At 39.2% G+C, this 18,548-nt stretch overlaps 1 protein-coding gene across 1 annotated transcript in view; it reads left to right on the top strand.

Moving 5' to 3' along the window:
- Positions 1 to 18,548, top strand: part of KNDC1 (kinase non-catalytic C-lobe domain containing 1) — a 122,999-nt gene that overhangs the window by 70,873 nt on the left and 33,578 nt on the right. The window contains exons 11-19 of the mRNA XM_084845921.1: positions 5,523 to 5,637; positions 9,251 to 9,322; positions 9,407 to 9,468; positions 10,696 to 10,854; positions 11,198 to 11,275; positions 14,212 to 14,293; positions 14,468 to 14,630; positions 15,828 to 16,735; positions 17,132 to 17,276. Coding sequence (XP_084702047.1) covers positions 5,523 to 5,637; positions 9,251 to 9,322; positions 9,407 to 9,468; positions 10,696 to 10,854; positions 11,198 to 11,275; positions 14,212 to 14,293; positions 14,468 to 14,630; positions 15,828 to 16,735; positions 17,132 to 17,276 — 1,784 coding nt within the window. The remainder of the gene's footprint in view (positions 1 to 5,522; positions 5,638 to 9,250; positions 9,323 to 9,406; positions 9,469 to 10,695; positions 10,855 to 11,197; positions 11,276 to 14,211; positions 14,294 to 14,467; positions 14,631 to 15,827; positions 16,736 to 17,131; positions 17,277 to 18,548) is intronic.

Below are 18,548 nucleotides of genomic sequence, written 5' to 3'. Positions count from 1 at the left end.
ATGGCTTTCTTCATGATAACAGCTGCCATGTGGAGGAATAAGTAGCTTGAGCTGTGGCTGCTATAATGTGGCCCAGTCATTAATTCATGTGTGCATTATAGATATACTGCTCATTTCTACTCTTTTTATCACTCACACTGAGATGTTAAAAGTTAGTAGATGCATGAGGGAGGGATATCTTCTTTGCTGAGTTTGGCTAACACATAAGAAATTGCATTCATGTAGTCAGATAAGACACTGACCGGGTTCACACAATCTCTTCACATGGCTTACTTAAGTCATAATGAGCTGTGGTGCCCATGGGTGCCAGATTGTGTATTCAGGCCCCGGCCGCAGCTTGTCATGTCATGTGCATCTGTCGAGGGTGGGTTATTGGTGTGGTTAGCAAACCACCCACAACCCTAAAACACCCCATGAGTTCTGGGTGGTTTGTTAACCACACCAACAACCTACCAAGGAGCAGTTGTGACTTGAATATTCAAAATGGCCACCTGCACATGCTGCTAAGCCCCAAGGGTTAATCAATCCACGGTGGCTTAGCATGACATGTGAACAGGCCCACTGAGGCTGAAGTTCCCTTGTCTATCTTAGAGATGAAGATCAGTTTTTAAGCAGATTTTTCTTTGTGCCAGCATGTGTTTGACTTGGAAGAACTTCAGCAAGCTTTGGTACATAAGATCTGTTATTCTTGCAAAAAGGAAGCTTAAACATAGAGCACTTTGGTTATCTTTCTTCTCTCCTTGTTCATTTTATGTAAGTAATTGTCCACAGCTAGGAAGAGTCAAATTAGCAAAACTAGCGTCTCCGGTAGCATGACTTCGGAAGCATGTGCAAATATATTTTATCTAGTTGGAAATGAAGGTCTGAGATATTTTGAAGACCACTGCATGTCAGTAGAAACTTCCATGCAGCGTGTTAAGATTGAGGATCAGCAAATCTGCTGTAGTGTAGAGTGGTCTCTGACATCACTAATCCTTTCATACAGAATAATTTGAATTATTTGATAGATCTCTTGAGATTCAAAAAGTCACTGTTCTGAAAGATTCTTGCAATTATATAGAGTTATGCTGTATATTTTTATCAGGGAAGAATATTGGGAAAGGTGAAGTTATGATGCAGCAGCTTTGTTACAAGTGATAGTGTCTTTTGCTTTAACTGAAATATGTACTGTCATCCATGCTTAGCTATCCTCGATTAGACATTTTGGGTGACATTAAATGCTATACAAGTGTTGTACATAGGTCATTATTTAAGTTTCTCCCCTTGTTTTACTTTTTACCAATATTTTTTTCAGTTTCTTCACAAGACGTAGCAACAGTCCTTCCCATGGTAGCATGCCTCTCCTAGGTTAGGAATTCCATTTGTCAGAAGTTGTGCAACATTAATTCAGTAACTTTGATCAAGCAGCTCTTATGCATGGGGCTTTAGTGCATGTGCCTCCATGTGAGCAGGAGTTTCCCTATTCTCTTAAGTGTTGAAATGTACTTGTTTATGCACCATTTTCCTGACAGTGGGGAAAATAGGGACACCCCTGGTTTTGCAGAGCCTCGTGTGCTCATTGCAATCCAGTGTGCTGGTTTTGATCTCTCTTGTCCCAGAAATAATGCTTATCCGCCACTAGTTTTTAGGTATGTCTGCATTAATGCCATAATCTTGCTTCCTGTTTCATGTGCTTTTCTTCAAATTTACATTGCCAGACTTGTTTGCCTGCTGGCCTCATAACTGTACCTTCAGACTTTTAAAAATTGCTTTATCTTTGCAATTCACAAATAAACACTTTGTTAATTCAAGTGTGACTGGGGATCTATTTTCTCTAACCTCCTTAATTTCACTCTTAATGTCTCATCTCTTTTCATGCAGTTGCTTTGGCTTTTTTACTGGGAGGCTACAGCCTGTGTATATACTCTATTGCTTTCTGCTGGTGATCTCGAGCCTTAAAAGTATGACAGTAGTGAAAACCAAGTCAGATAATGTATTTATACTGGGGGAGAAATGCACCATTTTTGAATGGTAACCATTGTCTTGGTTCCCAAATGATTCTTGCTATGAGATGCAAAATTCAGGGTAGACTCCTTTTTATGTTATGAAAATAGAAAATTGTTGTTGAGAAAAGAATTTCCTATTCTCAAGAAAATAACTGTCAGAAAATGAATGTCCTCTGGGACATTGAACAATTTGGGAAATTTTAATGACTGTGCAGTGAACACATTTTTTATTAGTATGGGTGATGTAGTTTGTATTTGGAAGCTTGAGGTAGAACTATATGCAGGAGGATTCTGAAATGTGTACTGTAACTATTCTCATACACTCCTTCAAAGCAGAAATACACAGGTTTATGCATTCTCCTCTACCTCTGAGAAGAGGTTTTAGAAGCAAGCACCTTAGAGGCACTTAAGGATTGCCCCCTCCTTAAATTTGATTGGCAAAAATACAAATAGAAATTACCATAGATGTTGTGATGTCCCTTTGACAGCTTTTTTGATTGCTTAAGGGGAGGATTCAGTATCCAAACTGGACATTTCTTAATATTTATATAAGGGGCTGTCTAACATAACATCAGACCATTGGTCTGCATAGCATAGTACTGTTTTGTTTCTGAATGTTAGAGGCTCTCCAGAATATCGGGCAGAGGTCTTTCCCATAGCTCCCTGATCAGACAATACCTTTATTAGGACCAGCCACAATGTCACAGAATAGCCAGCAAGATTTTAAGTTCCCTGATATCCTTTAATATGAGATGCCAGGGACTGGAACCTTTCTGTCTGCAAAACACATGCTTTTTCACTGTCCAAGGTCATGTTCTGATTCTTCCGCCCCCCCCCCCCAATATTCTTGTATATTCTCTTTCCAGAGGATTATAAATCAATTGGGTTCAAGGTGTCTTGCATTTCACATGTACTCATGGAAAGAGTGCCTGAAAATTACTATTACTTACAGCGAAATTATGTCTACTGGGTTTGTTTGTTTGTTTAGTAAAGGAACAAAGCAAATGTGCTTTAAAGAAAAGTGGCAAGAAACTCAAAATCCAGTTGTTGGTTTTGACTTTATCCCTTTGTAACCATTTAGTATGCCGTTTATGCAGCTGTTATATGATGAGGTCAGAATTGTTTGACACCTACCTTTAGGATTACAAGGATGCATTGAATATAAAGACCTGTATCTCTGACAGAGGAGAAAAAGTTTTAGTTGATACCTTGCCACAGCAAGCATTTGTAGGGACATGTGATTGTTCTGAGTAAATTTCTTAAGGTAATGGAAAACTAACATAATATTTTTTATTTATTTCATTTCTATACTGCCCAATACCTGAAGCTCTCTGGGTGGTTCACAAAAATTAAAACCACAGAGTGCAGCATAAAACAATATAAAATATGAAAGCTTAAAACCACAAAATAACAGTACAACTAGAATAAAACCTAGCAGCAATGCAGAGGTTTAAAATACAGATTTAAGACACCAGAGCTAAAAGATTAATAAGCTAAAATGCTAAAATACTGGGAGAATAAAAAGGTCTTCACCTGGCGCTGGAAGGAATACAATGTAGGCGCCCCGCAAACCTCTCTAGGGAGCTCATTCCACAGCCGGGGTGCCACAGCAGAAAAGGCCCTCTTCCTGGTAGCCACCTACCTCACTTCCTTTGGCAGGGGCTCCTGGAGAAGGACCCCTGAGGATGATCTTAGGGGTCCGGGAAGGCACATATGGGAGGAGGTGATCCTTCAGATAACCTGGCCCCAAGCCGTTAAGGGCTTTGAATGTTAATACCAGCACTTTGAATCAGGTCTGGAAATGGACTGGCAGCCAGTGCAGCTGGAAAAGTACTGGCATAATATGATCTTGTTGGCCAGTGCCTGTTAACAATCTTGCTGCTTCGTGTGTGCAAACCATATTTTAGTATGTAGTAAATTGGGGTGGGCAACTTCTGGCACTCAGCCTAATTTCATGCAGCCCTCGGCAAGCAATTTGTCCCTCTCTGACAGTCCACTGAGCAGTGAGAAAGGGGTGGGGGGGTGAAGAGAGAGAGAAGGGGAAAAAAGGGAATAGGAGAAAGAGAAAAGGATGGCTCTGCCCACTTTTGGCTCTGATCCTGTGGCATGCGGCCCCAACAGATTACCTCTAAGGCAATGTGGCCCCTAACAGAAATAAAGTTTTTTTGCCCTTGTACTAAACGGAAGGGGCTTTTTAGAACCAAACTACAAAACCAACAGTCTTGTATGATTTCCTCTGTTGCTGAATTGTATGACATCATACCTGGTGGGTCAAATGCTGCCGTGTGTGTGTGTGTGTTTGTGTGTATGTCTGTGTTTAAAAGTACTTAAAAAAAAAAAAAGCATTTTGAGGCAAAGGGGAGACTTGATCCTTCTCCCCGACATCTTAGTTTTGTAAATACAGATAGTTTTTGCTATAAATGTTAGATCCTGTAGTCTGAAATCATAGGCATTTAGCAACAAATAACATCACATTGGCTGATATTGTTGCTTGGCTCTTGGTGCTGTAATGGCTAAGAATAAGTAATATTTCTTGTAGAGCAATAAGTTAATATTCTGCTATCTTCACTACTTTGTTTTGTATTTGGTAATAAAAGGCTTGTCACAAAATACTCATCTTTCCATATTATTTTTGCTTGTTCCACAGGAGAGCTCTAAGTGGTGATGAAACCTTTAAAGTAAGATGTACGAAGCACAGCTGCCAGGATAGATCAGTGTTTAGAGCTGGCACCTTAGAGATGACAGATATAGCTGAAGAGACTCTGACATGTTGCACAGAATAGACCTGCAGTTTTATTAAAGACCAAAGCAGCCTATTCTCCCCTTCTGTTGTCTTTTGTGACGTTTAATTTAAATTTCATCATAGTTCAGAAGATAAAATGTTGTTATATTTGGACAGTTGACATTGGATGCAATTGCTAATGAATAAAAGGCCGACAGGCCAATCACCGTGGAGATGGTCGCTGTCAGACATTTCCCTTGTTTTCTCTAATTATCAGTAGTTCCTCAATGGAACCTATAGTATACCTCTGATTCTCTGCTATTTTTTAAAATTAAGCCACACATGACATAGCTGGGATTCTATCCAATCTCACTGAGCAGGCAAGGTGGAAGAACATACCCAAAGAGTAATCCTTTCCCTTAAGCATTGTTTACACATTTTGTTAAGTTGGAGGGAAACTTGAGACCTCAGCAATTACACTGTGGAATTTGATAACTGTATGTCTCTGTTATTTTCAATTATGTATAAGAGGGAAATTATTCCTTTGTACACCAATAAGGAATAAAAGCTAAAAATTATGATTGCTTTAAATGCTTTGGTTCTATAGCAATCATGAAGCAATGAATAAGTACTTTGGGGTGAAATTGAAAAAAAACCTGGTATTTCTAGATACCGCTATCACACATGCAACAATTAACTATGGATTGTGTGGATATATTGGCACGCACACAGTTAAATTAATGTACTCTTTGTCAATAATATTGACTTCAGAAATTCTTTTTGTCTCTTAACTGTCCTTAACATTTTGTTTTCAGTGTGCTTTTCTGAAACATCTCTTAACACAGTATGGTAAACCATTGAAAGACTATGAGCTCTGGGCTTTATGCCATGAATGTTTGCTTACTCTGGAAACATATACAGATTATCCAGGTAGGACCTTCATTACCTTCATTATATTACTAAATATAAATTAATATATTTTGTTATCTTGACAATATGGGCATACTCTATCCTTCCATGAATGTAGCTATCTGGGGCCTTGGTGAGGAAACAGTGAATTGGTATATGAGAGGTACACACGCTGGCTTCCTATTATAAATTAGAGCCTGCTGAGAAGTGGATGGGAGAAGTGGATTCACGACCCCATGAATCATATGGTAATCTCCTTCCATGAACACAGAGGGAGGATGGATCATGTCCTCATTGTGATAGAATGTCTTTAATTTTAACTTTGGATGTCTTAATATTACTATTCCAAATGTAATTTGTCACACATCCTGGGCAATATTCAAGCCTGGTGCTGAGCCCCTGCTCATTCCATTGCTCCCACTAGTGGGTTCCAATCACTAGTGCAACAGGAACTAGCACTTCCTAAAGCAACCCCAGAAATGTTTGTTTCTGGAATGCAACTGAGCTCCCTTCTGTTGTTCTGTTTATTTCTACTAGTTTCCAGTTGTGCTAGGTCCTGCTAGCACACAGGCAGCATTGGATGCTGCCCACTGGCGAGAAGCCTGTAGGAGTTTCAATTGCTAGCATTGGAGTAATTCTCCTGCCTTTCCCTTTTTGCATGTTGATCTATTCTCTAAAGACATCATCGAGCAAGAATTTTAAATGGTCTGTGAAGTGTGTAATGGTGTAGCAGTAAATCAATACAGCATAGTTATAAACTGTGGTCAATAATTCATTGCATATCTTTTATTACGACAATAAAGTCATTTTCTATATGCTGTCAAATGTGGCAAAGAAAGATAATTAAAAAGTAAAATTGTGGTTTTGGGTGTTTGTATACAGCTTAATATTTCATGACTAGAGTGTCTTGTAGACTCTCATTTAAGATGTCGATCCTTTTTTTGATCCTCATCTTTGTATTCTCAGAATAATTGAGATGATGTTATCTAGAAGATAAAAATTCAATAATTACTCCAGACTTTAGTTGGTACTTTTAGACACATTCAGGGTTTCTGGCTAGCATGACCTTTCCTTTGCAATGTTGAGATAGTTTTGCATTTCTGTCAAAGCATCCCCAAGTCTTTTTCTCTTACCTCTTCTTCTGAGGCTTCGAAGGAGATGACTGCTTTTCCCTATTCTTCTAAATCTATATGTAGGTTTAGTGAATATACTTACTATCTTCATAATGACTTCTTTAGTACTTACCGTATTGAACTCTGCCACTGGAAGGGTCCGATATTCAGTTGGCTTTGCCAATGCTTTTCATGCTTTTCGCAAACCACACTTGAGAGATAATGTTGGCGGTGGAACCAGTTGCCTAACTGCATGTGTCTGTCTCCTCAAGCTGATCACAAAAAGTAAGAGTGGATAATTGGTTGCTGATGAGATTGGGTGAGTGGGAGGATCGAAGTGAGGAGGTAAGCCCTGGGAGGCACAGAACAGGGCATGAAGCACAGGGGTGAGATAGGTTTGTATTGAGTACTCTAAGAAGGCTAGAAGTGGGACATGTCTCTTGGTGCTTTCTATTGCACCAGGTGTGTCTGCTGCTTGAATTGCCACAAGTCCTAGAGGCTTCTGATCTACAGAGGGGCTGTTGAAGGCTGTTCTAATTATGCATAGGGATGAAGGGATAGCCTTCCGGATTAAAGGGGAGTGTAAATGCTTCATTTGCCATTTTCAGCTCAGTAGATTTCCGCATCCAAACTCCTTACGAAAAATGAGAGGTATACTTTTTAGCTGTTGTGTCCAGATTTAGTTCTGAGCTTTGGGCCGGTACAGCTATTAGACATCTTTTCCTTTCACCCTTGTTCAGAGGAATATGATTTATAACAGATGGGATTTTGATTTTTTTTTTATGAGATCAAAGTCAGTCTTGCAGTTAGTCTAAAAATGAATAGTTTTTGCAACACACTTCTAAAGGTACCTGTGATACTCAGGTGTATGCGAGATGGCTGGTAATATTTTATAAAACTCTCTAACCTGGGGTGGGAGGACATGTAGCCCTCCAGCTATTGTTGGAAATCAACTCCAGGCAGCGTAGTCAATATGAAGGATTATGAGAGTTTCACTACAACAACATCTGGAGGGCCACACTTTCCCCATCCCTAGTCTACTGCCTAATTGCTTATCCTGGGCATTTTCCCCACTGGATATCTTTACCTTACCCATTAATACTTTTTTTTTAATGGCTGCTGGTAATATTGCTTCCCAGCTGTCTTACACCCTAAGCCAGCAATCCTCTGATGGTAATGATAATGTTAGGCAGGCAGGCAGGGAGAAATGGCTCCTGGATTAAGCCTGGTGGTTCCTTCCCTTCAAACCTAAAATGTTATTTAGACAGTCAGACATGAGACTGATCATTATCTATATTAGAAGCTATATTCCCCTGGTCATTGGATATAAGTCCCCCCCCCCCCATGTCTTCCTATAGTGGTGAAGGAGAGATCTGCAAGTGGAAACCTGTTCCTGCTCATGGATCGCTTTTTGTGCTTGGGAGAAATGCAAAATAAGGCAACTTTGTTCCATTAGAAAATATGGGGGAAATCAGTGTCTTTGAGAACATTCACGTTTTAGGGTGGGCTGGCTGGGCTTTTGTTACAATATTATGTCAAAATATTATATACCACATTATGATATTATAACATTCTCTCTATATCCTTTCTCTCTTTTCTGACTTTTCTTCCATGATACTGCAGTGTCGGCAATTTTTAGATATACTTAACTGCTTGTATCCCCTTTTCTATTTCCTTTGTTAATTGTTACACATTTAAATTTCTAAAATGTACCTGTTTCACAAAGCTCCGAACAGCTCAAGTATTGTTATTTATTTTATTAGATGCCTCATAAAACTAGTTCTCTAGTTGTTGTACAACAGTTAAAACATAATAAAACAATAGAAATCACAACGTGTAGTTGAAATTCAGCACAGCATAAAAAATAGTAAGCACACACCAACATAGCACAAAAAATACAATACAGAATACAAAGCTGAAACAAACCAACAGGAGCTCAAAAAGAACCCACCCGCACTCCCTGGGACCAAATAGATTTCAAATACTTAAAATATTTTTAGTGCTTAAAACCGTCAGGAACTAAAAACCCCTCCCCCATGCCCTTTGGCCATGCTGGCTATGGCTGATGGGAATTGGAGTCCAACAATATCTAGAGGGCCACTTCAAATTGAACCCGGAAATTAATTAGAAGCCAGTGAAGGTGAGAAAGGACCAGTGTAATATGATCATAGTGCCTGGTCCCCATTTAAACTCTCACAGCCATACAGTATGTTTCAGTAGTCCAAATGGGGTTACCAGAGCATGGATCACTACAACCAGATTATCCACCTTTGGATAGGGGTGTAGCTGGGATACCAGCTGAATCTGGAAAAAGGCATTCAATGCCGCAGATGCCACTTGAACCTCTAATAACAGGGATAGATCCAGGAGCAGCCCCAAGCTCTGTGCCTGGTCTTCCAGAATCTTACTTATCAGAACTTTATGCATGACTAGACACTTCCACAGCCAAAGTTTATACCAACAGTGTTTAAATCCTTGTAAGGTTATTCATTCCTCTAATATTTTTATTATCTATCTTTCAGCATATTTGTGTTTAGACTCTGTGGTGATTAACAGTGATGGAAGTGTTCTCTTTGTTTCACCTAAAAGTGAAGGTAAATGCATGCTGCTTATTTTATTAAGCTATACTTATTTGTTTGCCAATATTAAAATAGATTATTTTTCTTTTTTATCTTTAGGATCATATGATATGTTTTATTTGGCTCCAGAGATGGCAGAAGAGGATTTTATTACTGAAAAGGTATTATGATATGATAGAAACAGGGCCTCAAACCTTAAATCAGGGATGGGGAATGTGTGGCCCACCAGATGTTGGTGGACTGCAGTGCCCATCATCCATCACCATTGAGTATGATGGCTAGAGCTGATGGGAGTTGTAGCTCAACAATATCTGATGGGCCACATATTCCTCGCCCCTGGCTTCAACAGAAATACATTTTTAAAGAAAATAATAGTCATATTTGCTTCTGGTTACAAGATAACTCCATGATATGCTGTATTTACGTGACCTCCTTTCATAGTATGTTTTCGTAGTTTGTACGCCTGATGGCAAGGCCTGTGTTTCTTTTTTTTAATTGATGTGAGCCACTTTGGAAGACAATAATTGTCTGAAAAACAGGATAAAATGCAGTAAATAAATGAAAGAACTAATCTTGGAACACAATTGCATGCTTTTAAAATACTAAAAATAAAAATGCATATGAATTTTCATGCAGATTTTTAAAAAAAATCTCAAAGTTCAGGACAAGCCAAAGTTAAGACTGGAAAAATAAGAAACAGAGAGATACTGAAACTGACAGATTCATCCATCCCTAGCTGCGACTTGCTGTGTGCAGTGTCATTGTGTGGGCGTCACAGGCATTTGATGGTGCTGATAAGATAAGAGAGACAACTTTGTTTCACCACCACACACACACTGCCATGCCATAGCATACCAGAAACCCTTATCTATCTATCTATCTATCTATCTATCTATCTATCTATCTTTTATTTATTTATTTATTTATTTATTTTAGCTTTAATTCTTTGGAGGCTGAATGCTCACCTGCTCTACGACTTCCCCCCAGCAGTTCACATCTAACCAGATTTAAAATGTCCCCAAAGTCATGAACAGCAGCAGTGTAGTGTTATCCCTTAAGGTTGCTACTGTTACTATCACTGAAAAGTCAGTTCTGAGAGTATCTCAGCAGTGGCTAATATGCACTTGTTGCATGGTTTCAGCGAACGTGAGGGACGGGACACGAACTGCACTGTGTCCTGACCCCAGTTATAGCTGGGGGTGGCTTGGATGTCTGTGCTAATGCAGGAGTGTCTACACAGCCATTTGTGGACTGTGCTTTTAGTGAATAACTTGGCTTTATGCCAGTGACCTGAAATGGGCTGTTGTAAGTATATGTATTTAAGACCAGGGTCTAAGTGGGACTCGCCCAGTGCATTATTTGCCTTTTCACTGTGCCATTTCCAACAGGTATGTATTTACTGTATTGCTGCAATTTTGTGGAGAGCAGCAAAATGTAATTTTCCACCTGATCGCAAACTGGTGTTGCCAAGGAAACTGAAGAATTTTCTTCTGGATATGGCAAGAAGAAAGTCAGAAGACAGGCCTTCTCTGGCAGATGCAATTAAGGTGAATTAAATTAATCAATTTTATTTGTAAAGGGTGTTTTATTCCTGTAAACTAGTTTAGTAGTGAATATAAATTTCAACTATTTTTGTAACAACCCCAAATTAAGTACTTGGTGACTTTTCTTGCCTGAATGGGGGCCTCGGAGAACAAACGTGCGGGATTTAAAAACAACAACAACAATATTGAAATGTAGCACCGTCAATGTAGTTACTTTATTTAACTGGAATAAAGTAAAAGAAATGTCCTCAGTTTAAAAATAATTACAAAAAATATTTCTGAGTTTTGTAAGAACCCCTTTCCTACCTAATGTTAATTACTCAACATGATATTTCACCATTTTTAGATATGTGATCGCTACCTGCTTGAACAAAGTATAAACAGCAAGACAATTCTGGCGTTTTTAATCAAATCGGCCTTTCAGGTAGGAGGATTCTTCTTTTGTGTGTTTATTTTTTTCATGATGCTTATGCGAGCTCTTGTTAAATTCAGTAATAGATGAAATAAATGTCTTCAGGACTTTTTAAATTACGTGTGTAGATGTGTAAATCTTAATTTTTAGAAACTCTTTTCCCCTGGCTATTTATCTTAACAAAAATATAAGAGTATGGTGGCCATGTTCCATAGAAGCACTAGTATTAGATTTGCACGGACATTTTAAAAATGACCCGAATGTATCTAGATTTCTCAAAGATCTTTGAGTGCATCTCAGTCTTTATCTACAGAATACCTGCTTAGTAAAAGACATTTTAATCTTCTGTCAGTTTTATAACATCGTTACAATATTTGGAGTTCAGCCAAGGCTGCAAGTGAGCAAAGCTTATATGTGGGAGGGAATCAGGACTGCCCCATCTAGTGTGAGTGCCTCTGCTGTCTCCTGGGATTATGAAAATACCAGGCACACAGACACACTCTCATTTTCTGTTATGTGTAGCCCCCACCTCCCTCAATACGCCCAGTATCAAAACTTACTCCCAAAAAAGATTGTGCAGAAAAGTTTACCCGTGACCAAGCAGGACAGCTGAAGTGTAGGAAAGGGTGTGGAGAAGAGCTCTGAAGACTGGATAGTGCCGAAGAGCTCCAGAGATGAACGAAGAGCTCCAGATTTAATGGATAGCTCTGACGAAGACGTCTGGAATAGAAAGAAGATTAGGATGTAGTGGAATGCTTTCATGTTTCGGACTTCGTGGGACATTTTTTAAACCCTGGTTTGGCACACAAGCTGTCAGAATGAATCTGAGCGTGTGGAAATAGTTAGCAGCTCAGACTCAGAATGGGAACATTCTGAGAACCAGGGGAGTCTTCCTGCTTGGTGAGCTCAGATATGGATAGGCGTTCTCAAGACTTTGGCATGTAGATGGCTCGACCTGAAGGCCCCCCCCCAATGAGAAGTTAGAGGCAGAGCTCAGACGCTCCTCCAGGTTGGCTATGCATGATAGCCTATGTAGGCGGGAGCCACTGTAATGGAAGGGCATCTCCCCTAAGGCAGTCTGGCCGGGAAGTTCTTGTTCAAACTGCCAGCAACTTCTCTAACTTCCACTTCCACCTCTTCTATTGGTATTTGTAATTGTGTGGAGTAGCTGTTTCCTTTGTAGCCTGAGAGTTTCCTAGAATTTGCATTTGTAAGGAACCTGGTCCTTAATGAATGAAGCAGTGAGTTTGAAGCTTAGTCTCTTGGAGTGTGTTGATTGCAAAGGGAGAGGACGAAGGAATGTGACACAAGCCAAGGCAAACCAGGAGGGTCAGAGCAGGTCTGTTGGTGAGGAGACATGGGGTGTGGTCTCGTAAAAGGGGCTTGGGCTGCGGGGAGAGCTTGGCAGGCTAGATGCAGAGCCTTGGCAGGCCAGAGGTTCTCCCTGCCTGAGAACTTCATCAGATACTTGAAGTATTGTGCTCAACTGGGATGCATATGTGTTTGATTAGACACTGATATGGGTAGGATGAACCAAGTTTTTCTAGACCATACTTAGAATGCGTATTAACATATCAATATAATTATTTGATCAGGGCTGACAACAGGAATAATTTGTCTCAGAAACACTTCTTGTAAAAGTTACCAAGATAGAACGGGAAGAAAGCAAAAAAAAAAAAAATTTACTTACAGGACATTTGAGGAATCTCAAAGTAATCTCCAAAAGATAAAAGGGCTTCATTTCAGGAAAGTGAGACGCACCCAAATGCCCTCTTGTGGAATCTTGAAACATTGCATAAATCTAGCACAGAACCTATAGACCCGGCTAGGAATCTGTTGTGTTTTCTATCTCTCCACTTATTATTTCCTCTGCTCATGCAGTAACATGGGATGCTAACATAATGTAGCGTTCTCTGCATCCAATATTTTGCTATGTTTCTAAACAGTCCTGGATGGCACTAGCTATGTCTCCAGCCACGTATTTGTGCAGCATGAACACTGCCATTCTTCAAAGTCATCTCTGCTGTCATATCTCTGCTAGCTTTGTATTTTATTGGGCAGTTGAATCTATACTTTGAATATATTTTGAAAGCTGACAATTTCAAACTAAGTCCACTAGGTCAGTGTTGGCTTCTAGTATTCAAGTTCCATTAATTAAAAACCAGGGAGCCTCATAATGCTATGCTTCGCTTAAGTATGGGCATTTTTTCAGAGCAGAAAGAGAGTCTGGTACACCCAGCTAGTGGCTCTCCTGATTAAATTACATGCTTTCTAAAAGTGGCAAGAAGTGCCAGGGGGCGGGGGGGAGACGCCTGGAGAACTAGCATCTCCCTCTTGCTTTTCCTTTTTTTTTTTTTGCTGTTGTCATGGCAGCAGAATTGGAGCTTACTAGAATATGAACAAGAGATGCTTAGCCTTTTATATGATCAGTACCTTGAATAGTTTAGGGTAGCCTTGGACCATTCCAAGGGTCATTTTGTCTGCCAATTGATTCAGATATTCAAGAAAAGGTGTTCCAATGACCTACAATTCCTTATTCCTATAGCCTGATAATTTCTTTCATGGTGTATTTGGGAAAATTAAATGTCACGTTCCATACATCTTTTATTTCTAATGCATTTGGGGTTTTATGTCTTGTGGGATTAATAGCAGTCTGTGCATTCCTTCCAGGGAATATGCACAGAGAAACTAGATAATTATGAAGTCAGAGTATTTTCAACAATCATTTGTAACAGGAGGAACCATTATGACTGGTCTACAAATACAAATGGCATTTGGCTCAAGGACTTCACTCTATGCTTTCACTCTCCTGACTCCCTTGAAATTGGAAGTATTAAGTGTGTTGAGCCCTCGGGATGGAGCAAAAAACTTGAACAAATAAATGTCTTTTTAAAAAAATGATAAAGGTTACATTTCTGATGCATGTTTAAAAACTATTTTGCTGTTAGGCTTTCAAAGAAGTGGATCCTTTTAATGATAGCTTGCCTTTTGATGGTCAAAGTGAGAGAAATTCAGTGGATGAAAACCTAGGTGAGTATTTCTGTAGACAGACTGCTATTCCTGCATATTTGTAATGTGAGAACGCTGTTTGTTAACGTGTCTAATAATGTTGGAAATCTTTTTCGTACGTCAACAATTGTTCATCTTCTCTTTACACTAAATGAATTCTTTTGTCTTTTATGTTCAACTTCTTTGCATATTCAGGATTTTTACCTATGAACAATGAAAGCAAACTGATAGCAGTGAAAGGACCAGTTCCCTGCCAGCCACCTTTACATATAGAAAGCACCATGTTGCCAAATGCTTTCACTTCTTCAGCAACCCACTTTAAGCCTATTATTCTGCAACAAAATACAAATATTAAAAAGTAAGTATGACCTTGTGATGTTAGGACAACAACATCACATTTGTTAGGTAAATTAAGTATGTTATGTTTTAATAAGTTTCCTTCTTTTTGGCTGATTGCACCCTGAAGACCTGCATTTCCCTCAGACTTACTCATGTGTAGAATTCCCAGGCCTGCAAGCATCTTGCTATTTGCTATGTCCAGACATCCATGGGCACCCTTAAATATCCTTATTCAGTTCAGCGTTCTAGGCAACATTCTCCAGCACTGTGCTAATTAGATTTCCTGCTTTTCTTAGTATCACAATAAGAACATATAGTTATATTACTGTATGAGACCAAAAGCCCATATAATCCTGCAATTTGTCCTCTTCCCCATATTCACGGAGGTGTCAGTTGTCTATCCCCAGCATTTGAAATTCAGAACTATGGTATGGAGGCTCCATTTAGCTACTAGCTGCATTGGGATGGAATGCAGCCCCATGAAACTGCATTCCATTATGCTATGGTTTAGCTTTACACTTTAGTGAGACATGTCTAGCCTTCCCCCCTGGGCTTGCGTGATATTCCTCCCCTTTCCAAAGTTCAGAATTTTTTGCTTCCATTTTTGATCACCATAGCTTGCTTTGTCATTTGAACTGGGTAACCTCTGGGTAAACCTAACTATAAGTTAAGTTTCCAAACTGATAGGTGTCTGATCACTCAAGTTCACTATTAGAAGGAATTCACCAGTTCCATAGAATACTGAATATGATCCCAAGAAGGGAGAAAAGGTGTAGTAGTCAAAGTTGCCTGGAGGAAGTGGCTTTCTTCAGAAAGGAACAAGATAGAAGAGACTTGTCTTCATAGAACTTCGAGAAATAAAGGTCAGGGGACACAGTGGCATAGAAGGGGAGTAAAGAGATCTATAGGGCAAAGAACAGAAAAATTTAAGCGGGAACAAGGAAGTGGGTACAGAGTAAATATGTGGGTAGTTGCAGCTGAAACCCAAGAATAACAATTAAAGGGACTTCGGGGTGGAATGTAGGTAGGGAATGGCATTTAAATTTGAAATGGTACAGCAGCCATTAATAGGTGGATGCATCAATGGGAAGGGCCACATTGACAAAGCTGTTTCATGACCCTTGTAAAATAAAGCACAGTTGTTGAAGTTGTCGTCATCTTAGTTTTGCTGATTTGTTGAAACTGTCTCTTCATTACAAAATATATTATTTTTCAGAGATACCATTGCATCCACAATAGTACAGTATGAGACAACTACGGAGAGAGTAGCACCTGTGGATAGCAAAAGCTCAATACACTTAAATATTGACACTGAAAACCAGACAGATGGGAACTCTGATTTGCCAACTGTTTGCATGATGTCTGATATTCTGGAGCATGATGAACAAGGACTGAAAACATTACTTCAGAGTGGTCCAAAAGAGCAATATCCAAGTCACACTAGTTCATTGATGGCAAAATTACCATTACTCTCTGAATCTTCATTTGTCTCCCAAGAGAAGTGTATTTCACAAACACTTTCCTCAAGCATTTCAAACTGTACTGTGTCATCTAGTATGGCTTTTATAAATAACTTTCTTTTGAAGCAGGACCCAGAGACGAAGGTGTTAACTCTTGTACCTGTGCAGATGGCTATATCAGAGCAAATACCAAATAAACCTCTCCATTCAAAAATAGCCTACAGTTGCTGTCCTAGTTTACACGTCCTCCTTTCGGATTCTGTATTGAGCTATGATGTCAACAAAGCCCTACAAAATAATTCACCCGTTAACAATCTGAGAAATTCCAGTAATGTACAAAATGAATGTTTGGACATGAAAGCCAAGACTAATAGTATACCCCCAACTACAATTAATAAAGAGACTCAAACAAAGTGTTCTGATAGGGATTCCTTCCTTTCATTTTGTAAGGAATCTAATACAGATGCTGAGAGCAGTGTCCCTTTATCAGATCACAAATTGCATTCCTGTGTAGACCAAAATCCTGGTTGTTCACTCATCCTAGAAACCTTGCACAAGAATAATGGGATAAATGAGGTTTTCTTAAAGAAAGTGGTGCATCTTATCCAAGAAGAGTTTGCATTTGGTAGCTATCTGGACGATTCAGCTGAAGCACTCGCAATCAGTATGTATGAATTTTTTGATACCATAGAAATTCAATAAGTATGGGAGACTAGACCAGACTTAAGAAGTTTTTGTGACTTAGGGTGTGGGGGTTGGTTATTTTTAACTATAGTTGACAGATCCAGATCCCAAGAAGTCTTGTGTACCTTTAAAGGTTTTATATAGAATGAAAAGTTCTTCCAGCATCACTGCAGCTCTATGAAGGGTAAAATCCATATTTGATTTTTGAATAATCAGTCTATGTAGCTTTCTTGCTCTCTTTCAATTTGTATTCTGCACTTCCTCTAAGGAACTTGGGATAATTTTGTCTTCACACACAATAAAACAAACAAAAATAATGAGTTAGAGGTTGGAGTGTTCTTGTTGTTTTACATATTTAATTCATTTTTTTAAACAGGTAAATATATTTTTAGTTTAAAGGATCTCAAATATAACACATTCTGTAATGCAGTCTCTGAGAAATTTTGTGAGCTTTATTGGGAAGAAAAACTACTAGGAAAGCTTTATGATGCAGCAAATGATAGAGCTACTCTGTCTGTAAGGTAAGTGTTTCTGCTTTTCCACTTACTCAGTTTTCAGTTAATGTTCCTTCTGACTTCAAACAATAGCAATAACTTTTTGATATTGGCTATAAACCAGAAGTGAATAAGGCTGCATTACTCTTTCCAGAGCTCCTTCCTTGCTTCCCCTGGTGCAACAACAAGAGTCATTAAAAATTCTGCTTCCCAATATTTTGAGTTTTCACCATTATTCATTACATTTGTATAATGCCTTTTCTCCAGTAAGCTCAGGATAACATAGCTGGGCTTATTCCATTGTATCTTCACAAAGAGCCCTTTGAGGTAGATCAGAGGAAATTGAGGTCCAAGGTCACCCAGCGAAATTCATGGCTAAGTGGTGATTTGGACCCAGATCTCTGCAGCCCAGAGTATTTATTTGTTTGTCTGTTTATTTATTTTGTACCCTGTCCTTCTACCAAATGTGCACTCAAGGCAGCTTACAGAACCAATTAAAATGGATGAAAACAATACATTAAAATGCAATAAAAACATAACAATTACAGAAAAAAATATTATTAAAAACAGCACCCAGCCAACCAGACCCACTTACAGGTTAAAGGCTTTCTTATATAAAGCAGGTTTGGGTTTAAATGATCAAACTGGTTTACAAAGCAGTTATAAGGATTCTTGTTGATAGTTCTGATAACTTGAATTTTGTGCCCACTGTAGTCTGAATGCACATGATGCAGCAAGCTTGTGCAGTTTAAGCAGGTCTGGGTGTGGGTCAGTGCCTGGATGGCAGAGCCTTGAAGACAGGAATGATATAAATAACTGCTTCTGCCTTCCCTCAACCTGTTCCTTTTTTAACATATACTTTGCCCCCGCCCGCCTGCCTGCCTGCCTTTGCCACCTTCAACTCATCCATTATTCCTAGTGCTTTTCTACCTTTGTCTTTTTAGCTTTGCAACCTAGCTTTTGAATATATATTGGCTTTTGTTCTCTGATGGGACTTCTGAATGAGGCATTGGAATTCTGACTGTGACCTGGCATGGTTTTATTATTCTGATTTTCTTCCCTTTTGATATTGGCCCCTACACCACGGTTCTTTAAATAGGAAAGGATTTAGGCATTTAAGAATCGTGCAGGAGCTTAAATTGGCTGGCACATCTGTATGGACATAAACATGAATACACTGACATAAACATGAATAGACCCATGAGAGGCTATAAAACTCTCAGTAGTTGTGGCTGCAAGCTGCTGTGCTATCAAAAAAGAGTCTTTTTGGTTTGCACTATGCAGTTTGCTCTCTAGAGG

The sequence above is a fragment of the Heloderma suspectum genome, chromosome 3 (assembly GCF_057233095.1).
Source record: "Heloderma suspectum isolate Gila_16-S chromosome 3, 16-S_ref, whole genome shotgun sequence".
NCBI lineage: Eukaryota > Metazoa > Chordata > Lepidosauria > Squamata > Helodermatidae > Heloderma > Heloderma suspectum.
Note: the sequence above shows the minus strand (reverse complement) of the source record. Positions and strands in the feature narration are given on the sequence as shown.